The sequence below is a fragment of the Desmodus rotundus genome, chromosome 6 (genome assembly GCF_022682495.2).
Source record: "Desmodus rotundus isolate HL8 chromosome 6, HLdesRot8A.1, whole genome shotgun sequence".
NCBI classification, from domain to species: domain Eukaryota; kingdom Metazoa; phylum Chordata; class Mammalia; order Chiroptera; family Phyllostomidae; genus Desmodus; species Desmodus rotundus.
The window spans coordinates 15094564-15119187 of record NC_071392.1 but is presented as its reverse complement, the minus strand read 5'-3'; the positions used below and the strand labels follow the sequence as shown (position 1 = coordinate 15119187).

General features: G+C 37.6%; 1 protein-coding gene across 4 annotated transcripts in view; it reads right to left on the bottom strand.

The window, feature by feature from the left end:
• Positions 1–24624, bottom strand: part of HYCC1 (hyccin PI4KA lipid kinase complex subunit 1) — a 109429-nt gene extending 84805 nt beyond the window's left edge. For 2 of the 4 annotated variants that reach the window (XM_053926353.2, XM_045197333.3), the window contains exons 1-2: positions 24401–24624; positions 3913–3991 (exon numbers count right to left, since the gene is read on the bottom strand). In XM_053926353.2, coding sequence (XP_053782328.1) covers positions 3913–3963 — 51 coding nt within the window. In that variant the 5' untranslated portion in view covers positions 3964–3991; positions 24401–24624. The remainder of the gene's footprint in view (positions 1–3912; positions 3992–24400) is intronic. The other 2 variants (XM_024563041.4, XM_024563042.4) reach the window with 1 other exon arrangement.

The window sequence follows — 24624 nt, the reverse complement described above, 5'->3', positions numbered from 1 at the left end:
GTAAGGATGTGATATGGTTTGGGTGGAAGAGAATTAATGAAGATGGGCAGATGGGTGGAGAACCAATAAATAAAACAACTCTGTTCAAAAATGTTACACATGAGACTGGATTTTGAGTCACATAATGATATTCAGTGACTATCAGAAAATCGAAAAAATCAGAAGTCTAGAGTCTGGAAATATGCTACATAAACCTACATGGAACCTTAAGAAAAACACAATACAATCTGAAAGATAATATGTTATAAATAAATCTTTGAAAACCTAGAGGTTGATCTATTCTTGACATCTTAAAGAAGTCCCAGTCTAATTATTTTGTTAGTATATAAACCACCCAAAGCCAGAGTATACACCGAACGGTTCTTCCAAAGGGAAAAAGAAAAAGATTTACACGCAGAGCAAACTGAATTGTCTTTGTACATTTGAGAGGATGTTGACTGGTTGTGAAGCTTGGGAGTTCAGACTGTGACCAAGCAACAGAGTAGAGCTAAATCACCTTCACAGAGTCCCTGCACTTAAATTCTTCTGCTGAGAACACTGAGACCCAAAGTTATGTGATTTGTCCAACATCACAAAACTGCCTACCAGAAGAATAATTACATCAAAGGGTTTCTGACCTCTCAGGCCAATGTACTCTGTACCACTTTACCGATCATTATGACACTGGCCATATTAGCACATGGTTGTTAAATTAACCAAGTAGTGCCTTTTCTAAATACATATAGTTATATAAATATATGTGACTCAAAATCCAGTCTCATGGGTAACGTTTTTGAACGGAGTTATTTTATTTATTGGTTCTCCACCCATCTGTCCATCTTCATTAATTCTCTTTCACCCAAACTATATAACATCCTTACATTTTTTTTTAAAGTCTGCCAAATGATACTTTGGTATGAAGCATCTGTCTTCAGATTTTGCCAAACTTTAACCAAAATTGTAATTAACATCACAAATCATTTCAAAAGACAAGATATTCTAATTTTAAAAGTACTTAAGAAGTTTGTTCTCAAGCACTTTTCTACATTCCATTACCTATAATATGCTGCTGATTTTTCCTGATAACCTTCATCTCTTTATCAAATATAAAGAGAGCTAAATTTAACACACAATTAACACAATTCAAAATAACACTCAAAATAACTTTCAGGAATGTCTACCAAATTAACCAAAGAATAGGAAATATCTCTTTAACAGGCTATAATACAGACTAGACAATAATTTAAAACATTTGTCATACCAAATAAGTTGAAAATTGGGTAATTTTAATCTTACAGGATTAGGACAAAAATTAATTCATTTTTATTTCATGGGGCTTAGGATTTCACTTCTCTCCTCCCAATGGGAAAGTCTCCTTACCCTTGAATTAAATCTATAAAAATTTTAATAAAATATCTCTACCCCCATAATACAGGGTGGGGCAAAAGTATGTGAAAGAGTTTATTCTTGTATTATTATTCATTATTGTATTATTTTCTATACAAACAACTGTAAATGCACTTTTGTCCCACCCTGTATAGGTTATGTTGACAAAATATTACTTAGATGATACTTTGCTCAACCACATCCTAGTTTATTTAAGTGGATGATGGTATTTAGAAAACAAGACGTATGTGTTTGGTGTACTCACTGCTACTGTGTTGCCATTGCTTCTTGGTCCTCTAGTGACAAAAGCCAGAAAATATATGTATGCAGACATGTACGGATATACATATATAAATATATCATATGCATTCTCTTAATTCCAATCCAACACCTTCGGGTTCTTTCTTGCCTTTCCCCATTTCATGTTTTTAATTCCTTTCTCAGACTCAGAGAAGTCTAACTCCCATTATCCTCCATATTACTTACTTACTCAAAGTGAACAACCTACCAATGTAACCACTCTGGCTGACTCTTCTACATGCCATCTGTGTAACCCTTCCCCCAGAAAATCCATTTCTTCAAACACTAGGGCACATTACTGTCCTTACTGCCATGCTACCCCCCTTGCCCCTCACTGCTGCACTTCCTAGGGTATCTCTATAGTCAAGCCAGGAGGAGAAGGGGATAAACAAACACATGGGAAGAGAAGGGAATCAGTCATGATTTTCAATTATTTGCCTTAACAGTTGACCCCTCCCCTATACCCCATCTTTTAATATGCTATCTCTCCACAATTGCCCTATTAAAGAATGGCTAACTGGCTATATTTGCTTTTGCAAATTTGACTTCACCATTAAAAATAAGAATGCCCTAGAAGTGATACTCACTTCTGTTAAATTTGATAATTTCCATCAAACTCCAAAAAAGAAATCGTGATATAACAAATCATACTAAACATTCTTGAAGCAGGAAAAAAGCTTCAAAACACCTTGAACACTTATTCACAAAGACAGTATATGCATAAAAAAAGCACATACAAGATTTAATCAAACTATTACAATATGTAGAAGATACTTTATACAATGCACTTTTATAATATTCTACATGGCTTTATGATGAGTTAGGAGTTCCATAAGAGGATATGTGATTCATGACTATAAAAGCTGAAAAAGTAAAAATCTGCCCAGTCATTCATTTATCATGATGAGATAACAATGACTGATAAGGCCAGCTACAAATTTAATAGGAAACATTGTTTCTCTCAAGGACACACTACAGCTGAAACGTATCATAACAACCTCCTTTTTTGAGTGACTGCCATATTGTTACTCACTGAGAAGCCTTATTATCTAAAATCAAAAACTTTGAACTGTCATCAAAAGCTTTGTTGTTTAAACATGTACCAGTAAGAATGAAAATTCCCACTCCTGCCTGAAGGATCTAAGTCACCTTGACACACAGAAGCAGGCTCAATTTCCGACCTAGGTACAGAAGCCCAGCGGAGGGGTTTCTGAACACAACGTTCCACATAGTTGTGAACTTTGTAGTTTCCGAGACAACAGGACCCTGGGTCTACTTCAAAGTTGAGACAAGATGTCGACCCCATTTCCACATAGCTCTGTTTGCTTTGAGTCCATCAAAATACAGCTTCATTTAAATTTCTTCTGAACTCCATCCTCTAACTCCTACAATTTTATCTTTTCCTTTGTTTGGCAAGATACGTAGTCTCTCACTGAAACAAGTCAAAAAGTCTGACATAATTATGTGTAACAATGAGACCCTGAAGACAAGGGGAAGGTAATTAACTGGTTAAAACAACACAATTTTAGCTATCATAGAGACAAGCTCATGAAACATAAAAACAGAACTTTTATTTTTGTCAACTAACCAAAAGTTACACACCCCTTATATAGTCACTGGGTTAGCCAACTAGAAAAAGACCCACTGGTAGAAAGTTGGGTAAATATCTTCGCATCTTGTCCTCACTGTTGATCGTGCCCACTCTCATTACACAAGTTGGGACTTCGATGGTGGTTGAAAAGCATGGCATCAACCTTCAGACGCTCTAACCATTCTTTATGGTGTTGCCATAAAAGGGAGAAAACGAACTGCTTGAACCACATGGAAGAAAAAACAAATTCTCTCCTAAAAAAGATTACTATATATAAATAATTCCCTATTACGATTATTTGGAACATACTTTTGCTTCCACAGATATTTAGCTTTCCAGTTGTATTTTTTAAAAGATTTTATTTACTTTTTAGAGAGAGGTGAAGGGTGGGAGAAAGAGAGGGAGAGAAACACCGATGTGTGAGAGACACACCAATCGGTTGCTTCTCACAAGCCTCCAACTGGGAACTTGTCCTGCAACCCAGGCATGTGCCCTGACTGGGAATGGAACCTGTGGCCTTTTGTTTTGCAGGCCGGCACTCAATCCACTGAGCCACACCATCCAAGGCCAGCTATATTTTTCTTTAAAGTCACTAGAATTTAAACCCCAGACAAAACTTCTTTGGAATAAAATTATTATATTAAAGCAAATATTACCTTAAACTCTGATAACCATTCCTCCACAACTCCTTTCTCTGAAGTGAACATCTTTCCACATCTGTTCTGAACCTTCAACCTGAAAATTAACAGAGATCATTGTTAAAACTTTAAGTAAATTTTCTTTATAGTTTGACTACTATAGATAGAAACTAAACCTATAAATTTTACTTATTTCCTATTTGTAAAATTAAAGCAATTTCAAACATAAATTACTGGGTTCACTTAAAAACCAATGTGCACAAACAAGCATTAAAATGCAAGAATTTTGACAAAAGTATAAATATAATATGAAACTGGCTCTGCAATTTTCATTCAGCTTTCAGGAATGCCAGCTGCAAAATATATTGGACATTATTTCCTAGTTTCAGTTAAACAATTTCAAATAGATCACGCATCTTAAGAAAACTGCAGAAAATTGCATCTCAGACTGATTTTATAGAATGCATTGAAGTAATTTAATTTGCTTATATTTCAGTTATTTACAAGAACAACAATCTACCTAGGCAAGCCACTTTGGTTCCCAGAAAGCTTAATATTTATAAAACAAAAGTAAAAGTGATAATATCCAAGACAATGACTATAGTTATTCAGAATACTGGAATTACTTAAGTATAAATAAGAAAAAAAGGAAGCTAAGGAAATGCAAAATAAATTTATCTCAGGTAAAACTTATCAAAGTAAAATGTAGTTTTCTTCACCCATCCTTAGAGACTGTTCTTGAGGGAAACCCTTAGCTCCATCTGAATTTCCTAACTTCCTAGTTCAGGTACAAATCCTGCACTAGGCTTCTTAATCTTCGTCAGCATTATCAGGTAGGAGAGACTGAGGCTGGATTGCCAAAGACTGAATGCATGACCTTGAGCAAGTTATTTGCCTTTTTTTTTCACCTGTGAAATGGGGTTAACTACAGTAGCTACTTTCAAGGGGTTGTTGTACAAGTTCAACAAAAAATTGCAAATAAAACATTTATTATAGTACCTGGCAATAAAGTATTACTGTGAAATATTATTATTGAAGAATATCAACTTGTACAGCCTCCGAACAGCTATCAAATACATAGTGGATATGCCTCAATGAGCAACACAAGGTTCTTGCTAAAAAATAAGTTTCTGTTGTCTAATTCCCATGAAAAACAATGTTAAGCATACACACACACACACACATCCATGGGGAATTGCTTGAGAGATATACATTTTATTTTTCAGAATTAAAAATAGCCCGTTTATTTTTTTATTCTAAATTTTATCTTTGGATCAAGTCAGACAATCAGAAAACCACACATTTATACTATATTATTGATTTCATAGAATTGTGCACTCAGGAAAACTGCACTTTGGAATTATGTCCAAAATGTTACTGAAAATGTTGCTAGACATGTTATCCCCTTTTAAATCCAACAGAGGAAAAAATCACATCTTCAGTTTTCAGTACCAGGAAAAACTGTCCTTTAGAGTAACCGGTTTGCTTTTCTTTATGGATACTGTGAATCTCATAACTGATTCTCTTTGCTTTGATGCTAATAAATGAGAGTCAAAGTTTCAGCCCTAACTCTGTCCAAAAAAAAAGTAGGCCTGAATTAATCTTATCTGTTGTTTTATGTTATACTGTTACCCTTATCTTCTTTATGCATGGATTTGTGTATTTTTATCCTGTTATACATACTATAAAGCAAAATGAAGCACTGTAAATATAAGTTCACATGTGGTTTCTTTTTGGATTTATCCATTGTTTTATCTAGTAAATTAGTAAAGAAAATTATCACAAATAAAACCAGGCTACATCAAGTTACTGAGAATTATGGAGATGCATTTTTTAAACATTTTATTTATTTAATTTTGGAGAGAGGGGGAAGGAAGGAGGGAGAGAAGGAGAGAAACAATGATGTGAGAGAGAAACATCTCAGTTGCCTCTCACAGGCTCCCTGCCTGGGGATGGCACCAGCAACCCAGGCATGTGCCCTGACCAGGAATTGAACCAGTAACCTTTGGCTTTGTTGGATGACACCAAACCAACTGAGCCACACCAGCCTGAGCAAAATGAGTATGATTTTAAAGAGAAAAATTATGTTTCAGTTTAGGTTCTAGAGCTGTTTGTTGTCTTTCAGGGTTTTGTTTTCAACCTATAAAATGGACTGGATGCTGAATCTTCTAGTTTCCTCCAATATCTGTCTATGACTATCCAAACTAATACTTACAATTTTTCTCCCATCCTTTGACTTGGAATCATTGAGAGCCAAAACTGCTCTTCTCCCAAAGCCATGCAAGCTAAAGTGGGACAACTTGATATAAACTTCAGAGAAATCACTAAGACAGCTCATACATTGACAAATCTTCGTGCCTGTTGCAGAAAGATCACTAGAGACATTCAAACTACAAACCAGAAAAATCTATTGTCATTGCCAGCCTTCACCCCATCTGAAGATGCTTGAAGCCAGACATCTAGAAATCTTCTCTACGGCCTGCCTTTAGAACTCAGAAACTGGGATTATAGTCTGCTCCAATCATTAACCTTAGTTTTTCTTTTGTTTCCATAGAGATGCCTCTTATTAAATACATCATTGCTTTCACCATAGGACTAATTTGGGGAGCCCACCTGCATCACCACCTCCTGAAATGAATAACAACAGTTTAACTAGACTGACCTATACTCGAGATTGAGACTGGTTTAACGAGATACGAAACAATCAACCCAACTCCTGGAATGTGATACTTCTCAGGAGGTTTCAGAGGAGTAAACTGTTGGGATTCAGAACAAGTCACCCCAAGGTGTGTCTCTGTGGTATTCAGATTATTCTGAGCTGAAGGCAACCAAGACTCCGTGGACTCAAGAGAAATTCTGTCCCCCTCCCACCCCCATCCCTTTAACTACCTAGTAGAATTTGAGTGAAGGTCATTGCCCATAATAAGAGATTATGAGAGACTGCCTTTCTTGACCTATCAGTCTGGCAGGACAAACTACTAATTACTGAACATTTCTTCTTATTGTCCTGTAATGATCTTTTGAAGCCCCAAGGATCCATACCGTATTGTTACTTCAGAATGCCCTACATACGTACGTACATAATTCATTTTAACTTTCTGTCCCTGAACCTCTCCTGTATGTGGGGTCTCTGACTCTCTCCTGCATGTGGCCATCCTGCCCATATTCCAGAAAAGAGGATAAGGAGAATAGAGAATGCCCCCTAAGGAGACTTCTTTCCCTGAGCTCTTTATAAAGGTCATTGGCCACAGTTCAGTATTAATGGCCACATACAGCATTACGGAAGTCTAAGCAAAAAAATCTTTAGCTTAGGGTAACACATAGCTAAAAATTTGGGTTCTACTCCTAAGAAAGAAGTGAAAAAAAAATATTTGTGAACAACAACAGTCTGTGCTACAAGTGTGTTTTGCTATCTTACAGGGCTTAGTTCGTGTTACTATTACAAATGAGCTCTTCTCTTTTTTTAAACTTTATGTGGGTTTTTTTTGTAATTATAATTACTGATTACAAGTATTTAGGAAAGCCATCATTTTCCTGTGTATTCTGACTGGTTCATTTCTACCAATCTTACTGAATTTGTTATTCAGACTTCTAATAATTCTTCAGTCTATTATCTTTAATTTTCTAGATAGGCAATCATGTTAATTATAAATAACTGTCTTGTAACAGCTGGACACATCCCCCCAGAAATGGGGGTGGGGTGCAAGCTGTGCGTGTGTGCTTAGGAGACTTTGCCCCCTTAATAAACACGACAGCCAGAAGAGGGGCAAAGGCAAATATGGTTGACACTGGCCCTCATTGGTTGGAATGCTGGACACTCCCACTGGTCTCAGTGCACATGGGATTCTGGGAGAGGACTTTTGAAATGTCAGAAAGCAAAAAAGGCAGTTGGTTCTTTCCTCTCCCAGACGGGGAGGCTGTCCATTGTCACCAACAGGCCTGCCAACGGTGGCCAATGGGGCCTATGAGCAGAGGCCTGGGGGCACAGACTCCAATAGATGCCTGAAGCTGGACAGCAACTGCAGACCAGCTAACCCACCTACATTCATGATACTTTTGGGTGGGAAAAGAGGTTCCTGGTGCAACCTTGAACTGAGCTGGCAGAGGGTGACAGGGTGGTTTTTCTTTGGGTGTCTTAGAGGGAAGAGGCTTTGAAGCAGAAACTTGCCAATACTTCCAAAGACCTTGGTGATAATAGTTCTGTGAACAGATTTTTGTTCCTGTGTTATTTTCAGTTCTTGAACCTATGTAATAGTTATAATGACAAATGTTTAAATAGATATACTCTGCCTCTTTCTTTACTCTTACTTTTGTTACCCAGATATTTTAGGCAGAAACTTGCCATTAAACAAAAGATTTCTTTCTTTTCCACCAAACTCCATCTCTGGAGATTTGCCTGGTAGGCGGCGAGCACTAGGACCCACCCCTACTGGTTGGGTTGGGTAACGGCCTGAGAGTTAAATTTTTTATTCTACCACAATGTTAATCTCCAATTTAACCTTACCTGTAAGAATGTTGCCATTTTATTGGCATGTCATATTTTACAATTCAAACATTTTAAACTTGCAGGTCTTAAAGTTTGCTACCATGGACATGATATGAAGAGACGCTGGCACTACTGCTAGGATGAAAAGTTTCATAAATTGTTATTTTGAAAAGGTTCCCAAACTTTTCAAAAATAAATAATCCAATTTGAAAAATGTTAACCTAATTAGCTAACAAAACTGCTTGTTTAGTTCATAACTGAGAGCTATCACTACCACAGACAAATAGCCTGAGCCAATTCACCCTCGCCCCTCACACCCTCACAGACAGACACAAACACTTCAGTCCTGCTAACACCTGTCTATACAAAGCACATTGCTATGACAGGTTGATATAATACAGTGAATCTTAAAAGGTAAAACTGGTTGGAAATTAAATGAAGATCATAGAGCTGACTCTAAAACATGGACAAACAAGGATGGGGAAAGATGACTACTTACAGAGAAAAACAACTCAGGTACTTAAAAGAACAGTAGAGGGATTTTAAAATGTAACATAATCACCCAAAAAAGTTAATGCTATGGGCTGCGTTAACAGGAAATCTGTAGGACAAGGAAGTTAAATGAGTAACACCAACAGAACATGATATTCTAAGGGTGCTGAAGAAAAGCTAGAGTAGGAGCTGGAGCCCAAGTTCTGCTGCCACCAGTTATTCCAATGCAACATGGCAAACATGGAAACCAAGGCTAAGAAAGTTTGGGTGACTTACCATTAAATGGCGTTGAAGCACAAAAAAATGACAGCTGTCCTACCTACCACACTCAATAGTTAGAAGAAAGAAAAACACGAAACCACTCTAAATTATAGAACGATATATGAAAGGTATCATTACTAGTATTGATTTGGGGAAATATTTTTTAACAAATAGTTTCTAATTGAAGCTAAATTTTATTACTTTTTATTTGTTAGGGTACAAACGTATCAGAATATGACAAAGTAATCTAAATTAAGTTTGTTAAAAAAAGTATTTAATTCAACTTCTTACCAGAATTTGAGCTGCTCAAGCAATTTTTCTTAACCAGATTTCTCAAACTTTTGAGAAATTTGAAGTGCTCAAGGAATTTTTCTTAACCAGGTTGTAGTTTTGTTTGTGGCTATTTCTTTTTTTTTTCTTTTTAAAAAATATTTTATTTACTTTTTTGGACACAGGGGAAGGGAGGGAGAAAAAGAGGGAGAGAATCATCGATGTGAGAGAGAAACATTGATCATTTGGTTTGTGGCTATTTCTATAATTAATTTGATATCAGGCACTTGATCAGGGTTCGGCTCCTATTCCTAGAATATATTTGCAAGGCTGGTTCTAGAACAGTTGGTACTAAGGCTGAAAAGAAGTCAAATCTAATAGGCAAGTTTCAATGACATATCTCTTCACTATAACTAACTGTTTACAGTCATTTATCTCATTTGTTACTTGTTTTAAAAAAAAGGTATTCTTTGAAATCTCTGTAAAGTCCAACAATTCAGAATCTCACACGTAGAAGAAAAGAAATTTAGAGATCTAGCCAATCTATCTCACATTAGGAAATTGAGGCACATATAAAGATTAAACACAAGAACCCTCTTAGTTTCAGAAAAACTACCAGAAACCCCACCTCCTAGATCCTTCCAACTATGCACCATGTTGTCATTGTACAGAAAACTCAGGGAAAATAAAAACATCATAGCCAAAGAACTTATAAGTATGATGACCCATGGACATGAACTATAGGGGGGGAATGTGGGAGGGCGGGGGTGGGCAGGATGGAGTTGAGTGAAGGGGTAGAAATGGGACAACTGTAATAGCATAATCAATAAATATATCAAAAAAAACCTGTCACCATCCATATTAATTCACAAGTGAGGTAAGTGCAAGTACATTAAATAGCTAAGGCAGTGCTTCCTGAACTTATAAGAAAGCTATTCAGAAAGATACTAACAACAGTACTAAAGAAAAAAAAAAAAAGGCTTTCCCTGTGAAAATTTAACTATTTAAGAAAGTTAAAGAGATTTTTTTTTCAGCTTAAAGGACTTCTCAGGGCCTCTAATATGCTAAATCTGTGTTATAAATCTCAAAAAAAAAGGTGTTTAGAATGAAATATTTCCCCAAGTGCATTTGACCATAGAATGCTTTATTGTTCAGACACAACTGACGTCATTGGGAATAAAGTCTGGGAAACACTTAGTGCGAGTTAAATGTGTCATACATAGCAATGATGGATGTCCATGGATGATATTGTGGTAATGACTAATATTCCTCAATCACTTTTGTGTCTGCCACCATGCTAAGTGCTTTATGGGAATTTTCATTTAATCCTCACAGCCTTCCTAAATGGTGAATTAATATAATCTCTACTTCACAAAAGAAGGAGAAGGAGGGAAGGAGAAAAGGGGGAAAAGGAGGAGGAGGGAGGGGAGAGGGAAGAAAATGGAGGAGAAAGAAGGAAGGAAGGAGTGAGGGAAGGAAGGAGGGAAGAAAGGGAAGAGAGAGAAGCAATAAAGCCTAGAGAAATAACCTGTCCACACTGACCAGAGTGGCTCAAGTTGGCTGGGCGTCGTCCCACAAAGTGGAAGGTTGCAGGTTCAGGGCACATGCCTGGGTTGCAGGTTTACTCCTGGTCGGGCCACTATGAGAGGCAACCAATTGATGTTTCTCTCTCTCTCATTAATATTTCTCTCCTTCTTTCTCCCTCCCTTCACCTCTCTCTAAAAATAAAATCTTTTTTAAAAAAATTACCTAAATTACCTGTCCTATGTCACATACAGGAGGTGGCTGAGTTAGCATAGACCCCAAGGAGCCCAACTCAAGAGTCCCCATTCTCAGTCGTGTTACCAACAACCCTACTCTCAACACATAAAACTGCAAAGTTTATAATACCAACTCATGAACAAGTTTACTTTTATTCTTTTTTTCTCCCTAATATTTTCATACCATTTGAAAACTAAAATATTTTCACTCCAAAATAAATTGGTAGGGAAAAAAGTTACATGGGTTACTCAGTTTGGCAGCCAACTTGAAACTATAGGGTCATAGAAAGAACATGGTAGGGTACTGGAGTCAATCTTTAATTGACAGACCCAGCTCTGCCACTTGTTAGCATATGACTTGAGGAAATTCTTGGTTTCAGTATTTTTCTCAACAACTGGAATAAAGAAAAAGAGATGAAAAAGTATCTCACTGGTATTTACCACAGTGACCTCAGACTGTTAGCAAGGGTGCTCCCAACTGTATGAATGTGACCGAAGTTTAAATGCCAAAATTAGATTAAAATTCTTACTTGCCCATATGCTGGAGGTTTTTGTAGTTTTGTTTTGCTTTGCTTTATGGCAAACACATTTTTTTAACTGTGTAACTGAGATCTTTATTCAGTCCACTAGTTCATTTAGTCTTTACCCTAATCTCAGAACACTGGTAAACTGCTTCCAAGTGATGAATGAGCAAGTGATATAATTTTGTATATGCTCAAAATTTTTCTCTTTCAGCAAAGTACCTCAGAACACTGTAAAAGAGTTGACTAAACACAGCACTATGTGACCCAATTTTAAAGTGGCATAAAAAAACAAATGGTAAAAATCACATATAAAAGGTCTGTCCAGAAAAGTCCAGCCATTGTTAATATAACGAGAACAGTTTGCAAGACATCGATGTAACCTGGCAGCAAAGGAGAGTGGACTGGAATGTGCATGTGTGAACAATGACGACTTCACTGTACTAGTCAGTGGGGGCAGTAGATGCCATTGAGTGAGCATGTGTCCTGTGTGGCCATCACATTCAAAATGACTGAGTGAGCAGAGCAACGAATCTGCATCAAATTTTGTGCTAAGCTTGAACATTCCTCCACTGAAACTATTCGGATGATCCAGAAAGCCACAGCTATGGGCAACTGGTAACTGGCAGCTTCATCACAACAACCGCCTGCTCACACATCTCGTCTCATCTCATCTCATGCAGAGTTTTTTGGAGAAACATCAAATCACCCAGATGACTCAGCCCCCCTGCAGCCCCAATTTGGTGCCCTGCAACTTCTAGCTTTCCCCAAAATTAAAATCACCTTAGAAAGGGAAGAAATTTCAGATCATCAATGAGATTCAGGAAAATATGACGGGAACTGGGAGAACTGTGTGAGGTCCCAAGGTGCCTACTTTGAAGGAGACTGAGGCATCATTGTCCTATGTACAGTGGTTCTTCTATCTTGTATCTTCTTCAATAAGTGTCTCTATTTTTCCTATTACATGGCTGAGTACCTTCTGGACAGACCTAGTATATTTAGCTATAGCTAAAGGATGTGATGAAAAAATGATGAAAATGATTGTGGCAACTAAGTATAAGTGGTTGAGGATCTATCTGAGGGTACAGCAACTACCCAAGCAACAGACATGAGCCAAAAGACACATTGCTCTGTTCCTGTTGATTATAATACAGGCAAAGTAATGTAGCTAAAACTATGCACAAGCGATTAGTTCAAATGAACATTATAATAAAAAGTATTTTACTCAGTCTTCCTCTCCATTTTCTACTTTGAAAAAGCAATGAGATCTCTTGGCAGAGGCTCTTCAACACTTAAGAACACAAATACCCCATAAACACTTTTTCTTTGCCAAACCAAACAAATTCAATTGAACTAAAAAATTAGCCAGCTGCTTGCCAATGACTGTATTGGGATGGGGGTGGTGAAAACGACTAGGTATTACTTTCTCCATTAAGTCATCCAAATTTCTCTCTCCCATGTCTTGCCTGGGGGAAGTATAAAAGTTTTAAGGTTTTGGCTGTGATCCTGCAAACTATCCCTTGGGGATGGGCAAATTGAAGGTATTTGGGATTGGGATTTTGCTATATCCAAGCACACAAGCCACCTGTATCAGTTCTCCAGGGTTACTGTAGAAAGTACCACAGACTGGGTGGTTTAAACAGCAAAAATTATTTCTCACAGTTCTGGAGGCTAGAGTCCAAAATCAAGGTGTCAACAGGGTGGGTTCCTGCTGAAAACCAGAAGGAAAAGATCTGTTCCAGGGCTTCCTCTTGGCATAGGGCCATCTCCTTCCTGTGTTTTCACATCATCTTTCATACGTACAAGTCATGTCCAAATTTTCTCTTCTTATAAGCACACCAGTCAAATCGGATTACGGCCCACCATAATTACCCCTTTTTAACTTAATTATCTCTGTAAACACCTATCTCCAAATATGATTACATTATACTAGGGTTATGACTTCCATATGTAAATGGGGGAGGGACAAAATGTAGCCCATTAACACCATCAAAACTATAATAAATTAGGATTGCAGAAACTAATCTGACTCTTTTCTAGTGCAAGAGGTATTTAAATGTCATCCATTTACTCATAAATCATTAAATCTACTATGTCCTAGGTGCTAGGTTTACAAAATTGAACATGACATAGTCTCTGACTTACGGGATTCACAGTCTATTGAGGAGACAAGTAAACCTAAAACACAGCAGAAATGAGTGTCCTTTAATTAATTTTGAAACAAATCAAGGCAAATCAGGGTATTAGCAAATAAAATAATACAAACAAATGCTATGAGGAGGAATGTCCAATGTAAAGCCCTATGTAAATATTATATTGCAATCATTTTGCTATCATTTGCCCCTCTTCCTTGCTCTTTCCCAAAAATAACAGCATACAGAAATGTCCTTTACAAAGCACAGCTCTACTTTAATTCCTTTATTTTTTTTTAAAGGCTTTATTTATTTATTTTTAGAGAGGGGAAGGGAGGGAGAGAGGAAGGGAAACATCAATGTGTCGTTGACTGTCACGCGCCCCCTACTGGGGAACTGGCCCACAACCCAGGCATGTGCCCTGGACTGGGAATTAAACTGATGATCCTTTCATTTCCTGGCCACACTCAATCCACTGAGCCACACCAGCCAGGGTAATTCCTTTAAATCTTTTGAAGGAATTCAGAACAAGCCACCCCACACCTTGGATTACTTTGAGCTAAAGGCAACAGAAACTCTGCAGGCTCAAGAGAAACTTCTTCCCCCCACCACAACCCAACTACCTAAAACTTAAATTAGGGGCCTTGCCCATAATAAGCGATTACCAGAGATAGTCTTTCTGACCTGTCTATGTGGCAAGGCAAACCATCTGCTCTTACCCTCCTGCAATGACCTCCCTCTCGGCCGGAGCCCCTAGGTGCCTCACCTCACCCTTCATTCAGAATGGCCTGCATACCTCCTTTTCCCTTTCTCTCTCTGACTCTCTCATGTACATGGGGTTCCCATGCACACAAAAGTAAGCTTGATTTTTCTCTTGTTAATCTATCTCATGTCATTTTGATTATTTAACCAACAAAAAGAACCAGCAGAGAAAGGGGGAATTTTTCTATTACCCACTGTTTTTGCATTCTAACTGACAATTTTCCCTGCTCTAACATATTGAGGACAAAGGAAGAGAGAAATGTTAACAGAACCAAACTCCAACTGACTTGTAGATTGGGTTGATAGCTTAGGGTGAGTCACTGCCCTTTAGTAAATTGGAAGGAGACCATTATGAAGTCTACTCATAGAGTCTCAAATGCTCAGTTAGAAAATAGTGGGAACAAAGAGAAAATGCAAGTAAACAGTGGTGGTACCATGTGCTAATAGAGCCATAAAAACAGAAGAGAGGAAGCAAAGTTTGCCATCCCAAAATGTGCCTTTTGGGGTAGTGATTATTTTAACTTAGTTATTTTTAGGAAGCAAAAAACTCAAGGAAAAAATCTTTGACCTAACTGCCTACAAGGATTTAGATAGAGGACCTGCTCCAGGAAGAGACGTATCACCATAGACAACTATAGTGTAATATGAACTAAATATAAAAGACAAGGAGGAACCTAGCCAGGCCTGTTTGATCTAAGTCCTCTCTGTGTCCCATTGTTAAAGATGTCCCAGAAACATTTATCTACCAAACATTTGCTTTTCCATCTCCAGGTGAATTGCCTTCCTCCCCTTTGAAGTCTCAAAGGACACACACACACTCCTTACCCTTCCCCTTAGCTCAATTTGGCATATAAGCTTTAGCCGCCTAATCTGCCAGCAGGTTTCATATTCTTAGGAAAGCCCTATACGTATATAATAAATCTACCTATTCTCCTGTTAATCTATCTTGTGTTAATCTGATTATTAGTCCAGCCAGAAGAATTTAAAAGGGTAGAAGAAAAATTATTTTTCCTCCCCAACAAAAGCAACAGATTTTGACTGTACTACAAAATTCTATTTGATTTTTCTCCATCAGAAATTCAGTGGATCTTATTAAAATAGTTATTTTTCTTGGTTTAAAAAATTATACTAACCAAAGCAAAAATAAATAGTTCAAGTATGATCATGTTGATTCAAGTTAACAGGGGTAATAGTCAATTTGTTTGTTTTAACAGAGGCTGAATTATAAAATTATTTTTAAATTAAAGTTTCCAATAACATTAAGTCTTATACTAATATAACAAAATGTAACCTAGATGTTGCTTTGCATCTGAATATGAAACTAACATAAGTACAGCAAAAATATCTCTCTTAGTTCCTCCAAAAGTACTTGAAAGTCCTGTAAGAATGTTTAATCCTTAAAGTAGTTTAACTATTTCTTTTTCAATTATGTACTGTTTCGGAGTAAAAGGTTTATAACAGAAAACTAAACATCTGTTTGGACTCTTTCACCAATAACTAATTACTGGTTGATGGAATCAAATGCAGTAAATCACATCATATTACAATACACTCTAGGACTCAATAATTTGGAGACATGAAGAGTATCTCCACTGATTACTGTCTTGTGATCAGCTCAATATGATTTCCATGAAGAGGCTGGCTTTTCTGAGGTGCTACCTAAAACTATGTAACATATTTGAAATTCTCATAGTGAGAAAAGCAAATTTTACTCATACTTTCCTGGACACTGCCTTTCTTGTCCTGTCATGCCTTTCCTCTCAGTCTATCATTATCATAGATAAAAATAATATCTCATGTCCAAATATAAGTAATTGTTAAAAATAAGTATTATAGAAATAGTAGAGGAGCTTATTGGAAGGAATCCTTTTAGAAAACATTTTCAATAGAAAATATAGCTAACACAAAGTATAGTGAGCTCCTCTATAACTAACATTTCTCTGCTACTCCTTTCTATAAGGAACGGAATCATACCTTATATTCCTTTTACACGAATCCCACCCTACCCCAGTGTTTTAACATAGTTCAGTGAACAGAAGAAGCACCATGATACAATGAAAAGGTCCCAAAAACTCATTCCCAAGTTCCAGCAAGTTACTTGAACTTTCTAAGTCTCAGTTTCCTCAACTGTGAAAAGTAGATGATGATATCTACATTACAGGAACATTTTTGAGATTAAAAATAACACAAATAAAGCACTAGCACACCATATATGTCAATAACAATAGCTCTAATTATCACTAACAAAGTATCAATTTGACGATTGAGAATGTATTACAGGATCTTATACTTCCGGAAACAAGGGATGGAGGGAGGATGAGAGGGAGGCTTTATTAGATTCTGATGCCCTCTGGTTATGTCTATCCTTATTTATTCTTTATGATTAACTTTCTGATTTAGTAGCCTGTTTTGATGCCACTGCCTCCAATTATCTCACCATCAACTTATTCCTTAACCCCTTTTACAGTATATATTGGTCCTCATCATATACTCTCCATGATCTTATAAATAAATCTATTGTTTCTTTCTCAATACTATTCTTTCTCTTTTAACCTTGCCACAAGTGTCTTCCTTTCTGAAACTCTACTAAGAAGACTTTACTGACCAGTATTCTATCACCCATGTAACCATCCTTTTGATTTTCTGTACTTCTCTAACAGCCTATTTGATTTGCACAGTTCTACCCTCCTTACCTAGTGGATGCTTTTCCCTCTACCCATTTCTAAAATACCTCCACCTTCTCTCTATTCCTTTATCAGGACCCACTTTAAGTTTCATAATTTCCCAAAAAAGTATTTCCCTCTTCTAAACTATTAAAGTGTGTACTGTTTGGGGAGCTATGTTGTCACTCTGTCCACCTCCATAATATCTATGGTTAACCTTCCATGGAAAACTTGAAATTTAGATAAAGGGCATATATGTGTCTAGCAAATTTAAAGAGGCCAGACTACCAACTTTTTCTGCCCCACATGGGCAGGGGAGGGAGGTACAGTATGTGTATGTTGATTAGAACCAATACCCTAACTGAATTAACTATTATTTACATTTAAAGGGGCAAAAAAACAGAAGAGCTCAAAAAGATAAAAATAGAGTACACAATTGTTTGCACAATTTTGACACTATTAAGGCTTATATTGTTCTCTTAAATTTCCAAGTCTGTAAGCCACTCTATAACCTCAAATAATTTTCCTAATACAGTTTAAAAACTCAAACACAATGTTTTCATGAAATCTAGTGCAAATAACTGAATAAATCCTTATGCATTTATACGAGAAAGCAACTAATGTTCATCAGAACAAAAGACTCTTTGTTCAAGAAACACACCAAACAAATATCACTTAACATTTACTACTAAAAGGCTACCCTGATGCAAGCCTCTACACTGGCAAATATGTAAACTACACTGGAAAACTACTGTTTCTAACATTCCTTGATCTCCTAAATGTGTTGCATTTAACATTCTTTACAAGGTCCAAAAAGAATTCAGGAATGCAAATTGATCTTGAACATCCAATAAATTAAAATGCAAATTATATAAAGTGCATTACACAAATATCATCCCATTCTAATTCTGGAATCTTCTACTTTAATCTTAATTCCAAAATAAAGGAAATTGAGACTATTTTCTTAACATGCTAAAAACAATTCTCAAAAAGAATACACAACTGTGAAACCCTAAAAGCATTCTCATTTAAATGAGAAACAAGCCAAAAATGTTTCCTATTTACTACTATAATTAACATTACCCTAGATGTTCTGGTTAATATAATTTTAAAAAATAAAATAAGGGTTAAATATTGGCAAGAGACAAAATTATAATCATTTCCAATGCTATAACTGCCTTTTACAAAAATCCAATAAAAATATTAGAATTAAGAGTTCATAAGATGACTAGTTAGAAAAGAGTATACACAAGCCACCAACTTTTCTATGTTCCACTCAGAAGACATAGTCTTCTTTAAAATACAATGCAAAAAGATTCCATTCACAATAGCGACAATAAGTTTTAAAATATCAAAACTTAATTTTAAAGATAGGCAGAATCACATGAAGAGAATCATAAAATACTGAGTCATTAAAGATGACTTGGAGAAATGATGAATATATGGTAAAGATATCACAACTCTTTCTAAAAAATTAATTTAGAAATTCCAATAGGGTTCTTTTGGGATCTTAATAAATTGAATTAAAGGTAAACTGGAGAAAGAAATATATGAGAAATGCTAGAAATCTTTAGAAAACATCATAGGAATTCACACAACCATATAATAAGATACATTAAAAGTTATAATACTTAGGAGTTTGAAATTATTGGATCAAAAAAATAAAGATCCAATGAAGTAAAATAAAAAGCCTAGGGAAAAAAATCACATAGTTATATACCATTAGCTATGTAAGAAAGATGACATTTAAACCTCTGAGGAAAGACAACTGTTAATAAGCAGAATTAAAATAATTGAATTGCTACTCTACATTAAAATACATTCCAAATAGATTAAAGATAGAATGTTTTTTAGAACTGTGAAAGTAATATAAGGAAATAGAGATGAATAGTTACATAATCTTGGAATTTGAGAAGGCTTTCCTAAGCAAGTAGACACCATAAAAGAAAAATTTGATAGATTTAACTACACTAAAAATTTTTTAAATCTGTTTAAAAAGAAAAACCCACACCAAAAACAAAATTGGGATGCAAATGACAAACTGGAGAAATTATTTGCAGTGTAATTTGACAAAAGTCTAACAGTTTTAAATATTGTACAAAGAGCTTTCATAACTCAATTTTTAAAAATCTTCAATAGCTTAATAAACAAAGAACACTAATGGGTAAGTCAAAAAATAAAATACATTTAGTGTTACTAGTGATGAAATAAAATTTACAGAAGATACAACTTTTCATATCAAAATGGCAGTTTTTAATTGCTAGTGGTGAATACAGCAAGGTTGCTCGCTTTCTCAAAACAATTAATAAGTGTGAATATTAATTAAGCCTTTCTGGAAGGCAATCTACTAACATCTATTAAAAACAATTTAAATATGCATAACTTTTGACTTCAGAATTTATCCTAAGGAAATAAAGATATGGGCAATGATTAATCTGTCATGAAGGTAACTGCTACACTATTCACTCAAAATTATTGAAAAAAGCTTAAATTTTCAACAATTGAAATGGTGGTTAAATAAATGATGGTAAGTCCACTTGCTGGAACATTGAAAATGATGTTATACTGTAAAACCAATAACATTTTGTTGACTCAGGTAAGCATTCAATTTATTAAGTAATAATAAGACAGTGGCAAAACAGCACACTAAAAAAAAACTATATTTAACATGGTTTCTTTTTGTTAAAGAAAAGTAAAAACCTATTAAAAAGACCTGTAAGTATTCACCAGAGTGTTAATAATGATCATATCTGTGTGGAAGAAGTTTTCAGAACTCTAGAAAACAATCAAACAAAAGTTTTCACCCCACCTTCACTTATGATCAAGTACAATATAAAAAAATATTTAGATATTAGCCATTCTGTGTTTAGCCCCCTGCCAAAGGTAAAAATCAAAAGTGAGGAACAAGCTCTAGACCTCAGAACCAGTAGGGCTCAGCTTTTACCTACATCCAAATCACGAGCCAGAAATTTTTTTCTAAAACGTGAATGGGGGGAAGATGGGTATTATCATCCTCAGTATAAAAAATGTGGGCCTTTGACACTTCTAATCACAACTCTTCTTTGTCTCATTTGGGAGACAGAGGAATGATTTTTCTCCCCCCATGTATTTAAAAGGAATATATCCAACAGGCAAGCAAGCAGGATTTCTTCTGAGCAAAGATGTTGTAAACAGGAGATTTTCAAATGTTAAATGTTCTCTTTCCTCGGTGCAAATATGCAGCCTAACTACAAGAGGGCCAAAAAGACTCTGGCAGTACTCAGCTCTCAACAATAAGCAATAGCCAAACTGTTAATTCCATCTGTTCCCCTCCAAAACATGACAAAGCATTATATGGTGGTGCCAGGGGTCTCGGGATCTATTTAAATGGCTTTCTGAAGGGCGTTCATTTTCACAATATTAAGATGCTCTCTAATTTTTTTTCTTAGCACTTGAGAGCACCAGTCTTGATACTACATGATGACAGCTTTGATGCTGATAACAAAGAAATATACTATCTTTAACATCATAATCTTTGTCAGAGATGTTGTTTCCAGAATTGTCTTCCTTTCTTATTGGTCAAAGCTCTAATTCCAACCACTTCTGTTGTCTCAGGAACTTAGTTCCAATAAATTGCTAATCTTTCCGGAATATCTTACTTCTTGCTTTCCTTAAGAATGTAAAGAAACAAACATAACATCCCTTCAACCTGTATCCCTCTGTAGTGATTTTCAAGGTGCCTGCACAGTGGAATTACCCAGGGAACTTCAAAACACCTATGCAACTATTCTATCGTAACAGAAAGTAAACCAGTAGTTTCCAGGGGCTGAAAGGGAAAGATTACAAAGAGAAACAAGAAAACTTTTAGAGGTGATGAGTATGTTCATTATTTTGATTGTGGTGATGGTTTTGCCAGTGTAAACATGCCAAAAAAAACTCCACACTTTAAATATGTGTAGTTTATTAAATGTCAATTATACTTTAATAAAGCTGGTGAAATAAATAGTGATGTCTAGGTCCCACCCCACCCCACAAATTGGCATGGGGACTCCCCCTGGATTTTTGGATCCTTAAAAGCTCCCCAGATGATTGTAAATGTGCAGCTAAGATTGAGAACCACTACTCTATAGCTATCTTTATCCCCTCTCTCAATTTTTTTATTTCAGTTTTCTTGAAATGCCTCACTCAAGAATATCTACTTTATCATTACCCATTCTTTCTCACTTTCCTGAAGACTGGTTTCTGAATCACCACTCAGCTAAAACTGTACTTGTTAAAGTCACCAATGGACTCCTGACAAACTCACTGGTCCCTGGAGTCCTCTCCATTCTTGACAGCTCTTTACAGCATTCAGAATTGTTGGTCCATTCCCCCTTTATTTGAAAATCTCTCCACCCGTAGCATCTCTCCTGATGGCTCTCCCACCTTACTCTAACTAAGACAGAACCTTTCTATCTCTCTTCCATACTATTCTTCTACCTATTTCTGCTCTTTTTCAGTCTGTGGTCTTGGTGTCTGCTTTTATCATGCTAAAGGCTTTCCCTGAGTCATTTCAACATAACCAAATTAATAGAGCTTCTGTTTAACCCCCAATCTTCCCTACAATCCTGATTTCCTTTATAAATTCTACGTCCATAGATCCAAACATGCACATCTTTACCTGAATGCTCCATAGCTCTTCAAATTCAAAAAAAAAAACCAAAAATAGAATTTATCATCTTCCCTCTATTTACTCCTCATTTTCAATCAATGAAATCAAGTCAAATCCTCAGGGTCCTTCTTTCTTCCCAAAGGTCAGAGGACCTATTGGATTCTACCTTACACTGCCAGAGTGATGGTCTAAAATAGAAATCCATTAAATGGCTTCTTGATCACCTTCAATCCAATCCCCTTAGCCAGGTAACAAGGCCCTGGTCTGGCCCTCAAGCACTCTTGCTATTCTCATATCCTACCATTTCCCTAACCTCTGCATTCAAGTCATATCAATGTCAATGTTATTGACTTTGGATTTGTCATTGACAATGACTTTTCTATATTGTCGTGGCTTCTCATGCCTCCTTGCCTTCTCACTCATATTCTCCTCTTGGAACGTTATTCCCTTACTTCCTGCACTTGGCAAAATGACATCATACTTCAAAACTCTACTGTGTGCTCCTGACTCTACCCCACACCAAGCTTTTGGCCATCTCCTTCTCTGCTTCCTGTATCTCTAATCATACTTACCACATGGTATTATAATTGTTACTTTACTTATCTGTCTTGTAAATTAAACAGTAAGTTCCTTGATAAAAAGAGCTATGACATTTATTCTTGAATCCCTAGTACCTATTCAGCCTGAGTCAGTACAACATAAATTCGTTTGACATAATTTTAATTATTTACAAAAGGTAAACTTGAAACCCCAAAAGTCGTCTTGATACTAACATTATTTAAAGATTTATTAATATTCATTATGAAGTAAATATCAGACAACAGAATCCTGAATAAGATAGTCAAATATCTTGACTATAAGATATTTTTGAACTGTCAAGATGACACCACTCTAAAAAACGCATCCAAGAGCAGATTCCAGAAAAGAGAAACACAACAAAGAAAGGAAACATGCCGAGAATAACATACTGACCTGGCCGATGCCTCATCTGGAGCTCCATATCCAGGTCCTGTTAATGCTGATAACTAAGAGGGCGTATGACCACTCTACAGTAATAATCATAATCATAGTAAATTAAAAAATAAGCAAAGTCCAGAGTTTGTTTTCTAAACATGTGATGGTTTTCCCCCTTGCCATTTTGTTTCAATGAATTATTTGAATAACTGCCTTCGCAGCTATTATTGGCCAAGCTGATCCTCAAGTCAGTATTTTTTCTTTCTTGCTTTTCCCTGCACTTTAAATATATGGTGCTTTGGACTAATACTCATCTTGCAAACCTTAAAATATATTAACCTAAAGAAAAAAAGTGCTTCGAAATTTGGGGGCGGGGGTGAGGTGTGAGAGTTTGGACGTTCAGAGAATGTTAAGGAAAACAAGCCTCCCGGGTCTATAACATTGACTCAAGGTTACACGGATCCTTATTACTTTATGCAGGTAAGATTTTAAAAGCTGAAATCTCAAACTGTAAAGTGTTACATGAAGCAAAGAGGTAGTATACCTGCTCCAAAAACTACGTGTGAGTCAAACACAAATAATTTGCAAAAGGACGGTTTGGTCCTGCCGCCAGCGGAACGGTCTCCCAGACAAGCAGCGGCCGCCAGCGGAACAAACTCCCCCTACCTGCAGAGCCGGGCGGCGGCCGGGCGTGCACGGTGTCTCCACCGGAGACCCCACTCCCGCGCGGTGGAAGCCACTAGGGCAAAAGCACAATCTTTCGGAAATGTCTGCGCTGTGAGTGCACAAAGCCCACATGTGCACCCTGAAGGGCGGGCACCCGGGTTGGCTGAAGCGTGCACACTTCGGGTCTTTAAATGCAACAATTTCAGACAAAACCCAGACGATTCTCGAGCACGTTGCGATCAGCCTCGGAAGCGGAGTAACTCACAGAAAGAAGGGGCAAGCGCCGAAGAGGACATCTAGTGTAATGACCGAGGGAAGAGCCGTGGCTGCTTTCTGAGTCTCTACGTCCTGCGGGGGGCCAGAGCCCCTAGCGAAAGCTTTCAAAGAACAGAGGGGTCGAAGTGACCATTTTGGCCACCAGACCGGACCGAGAGCCGTAGCCCCGCTGGACTGGGAGGAAGGGATGGGAGGGGGCGGGCCGGAGCAGCAGCCGCGGGGGGAGTGGGGGGGGGCCGAGGGGCAGCCGAGCCCCTGAGGCGGGGCCCCAGGTCCCACCCGGGTCTGCACCGCTCCTCGCAGGGGAGCAGAAAGCCCCGAGTCCGAGTCGGCGCGCACAAAGCCGCAGCCGCCCAGGCAGCAGCAGCAGCAGGAGGGCTGCGCCCAACTTCTGGGCGAGCAGCTGCTGCCCGCAGCCCACCGACTTGGCCCCGCGGCGCACGGCCCGCGACGCCCCCGCACCCACCCGCGGCGCCTCGCGCAGGAGCCGTTACCCCAAACGAAGCCGCTGCCCAGGCGACAAAGTCCCGGCCCCCTCCCAGCCGCAGCCGCGCCCCGACTCCTCCCTGGCTAAAAAGTTATCTGTCCCCGGCAGCGTTGGGGGCCCGCAGCGGTTCGCTCAGCCGGACTCACCCGAGCAGCTCCCGGAGCTCCACTTCCAGAGACTTGCCTGGCTCGCAGGGACAGCGACCGCGTCTGCTCTGCCTTTTCCCGGGTAGCAGCAGCACCTGCCCCCCTTCTTCCTAGCAAAACGGGTCCGGACGAGCCATCTTCCCCCTCTGCTCCCTCACTGACTACCCAGCTCCGAGAGCGGAGAGCCGCCACCACCGCCAGCCACTCTGACAGGCACGACTAGG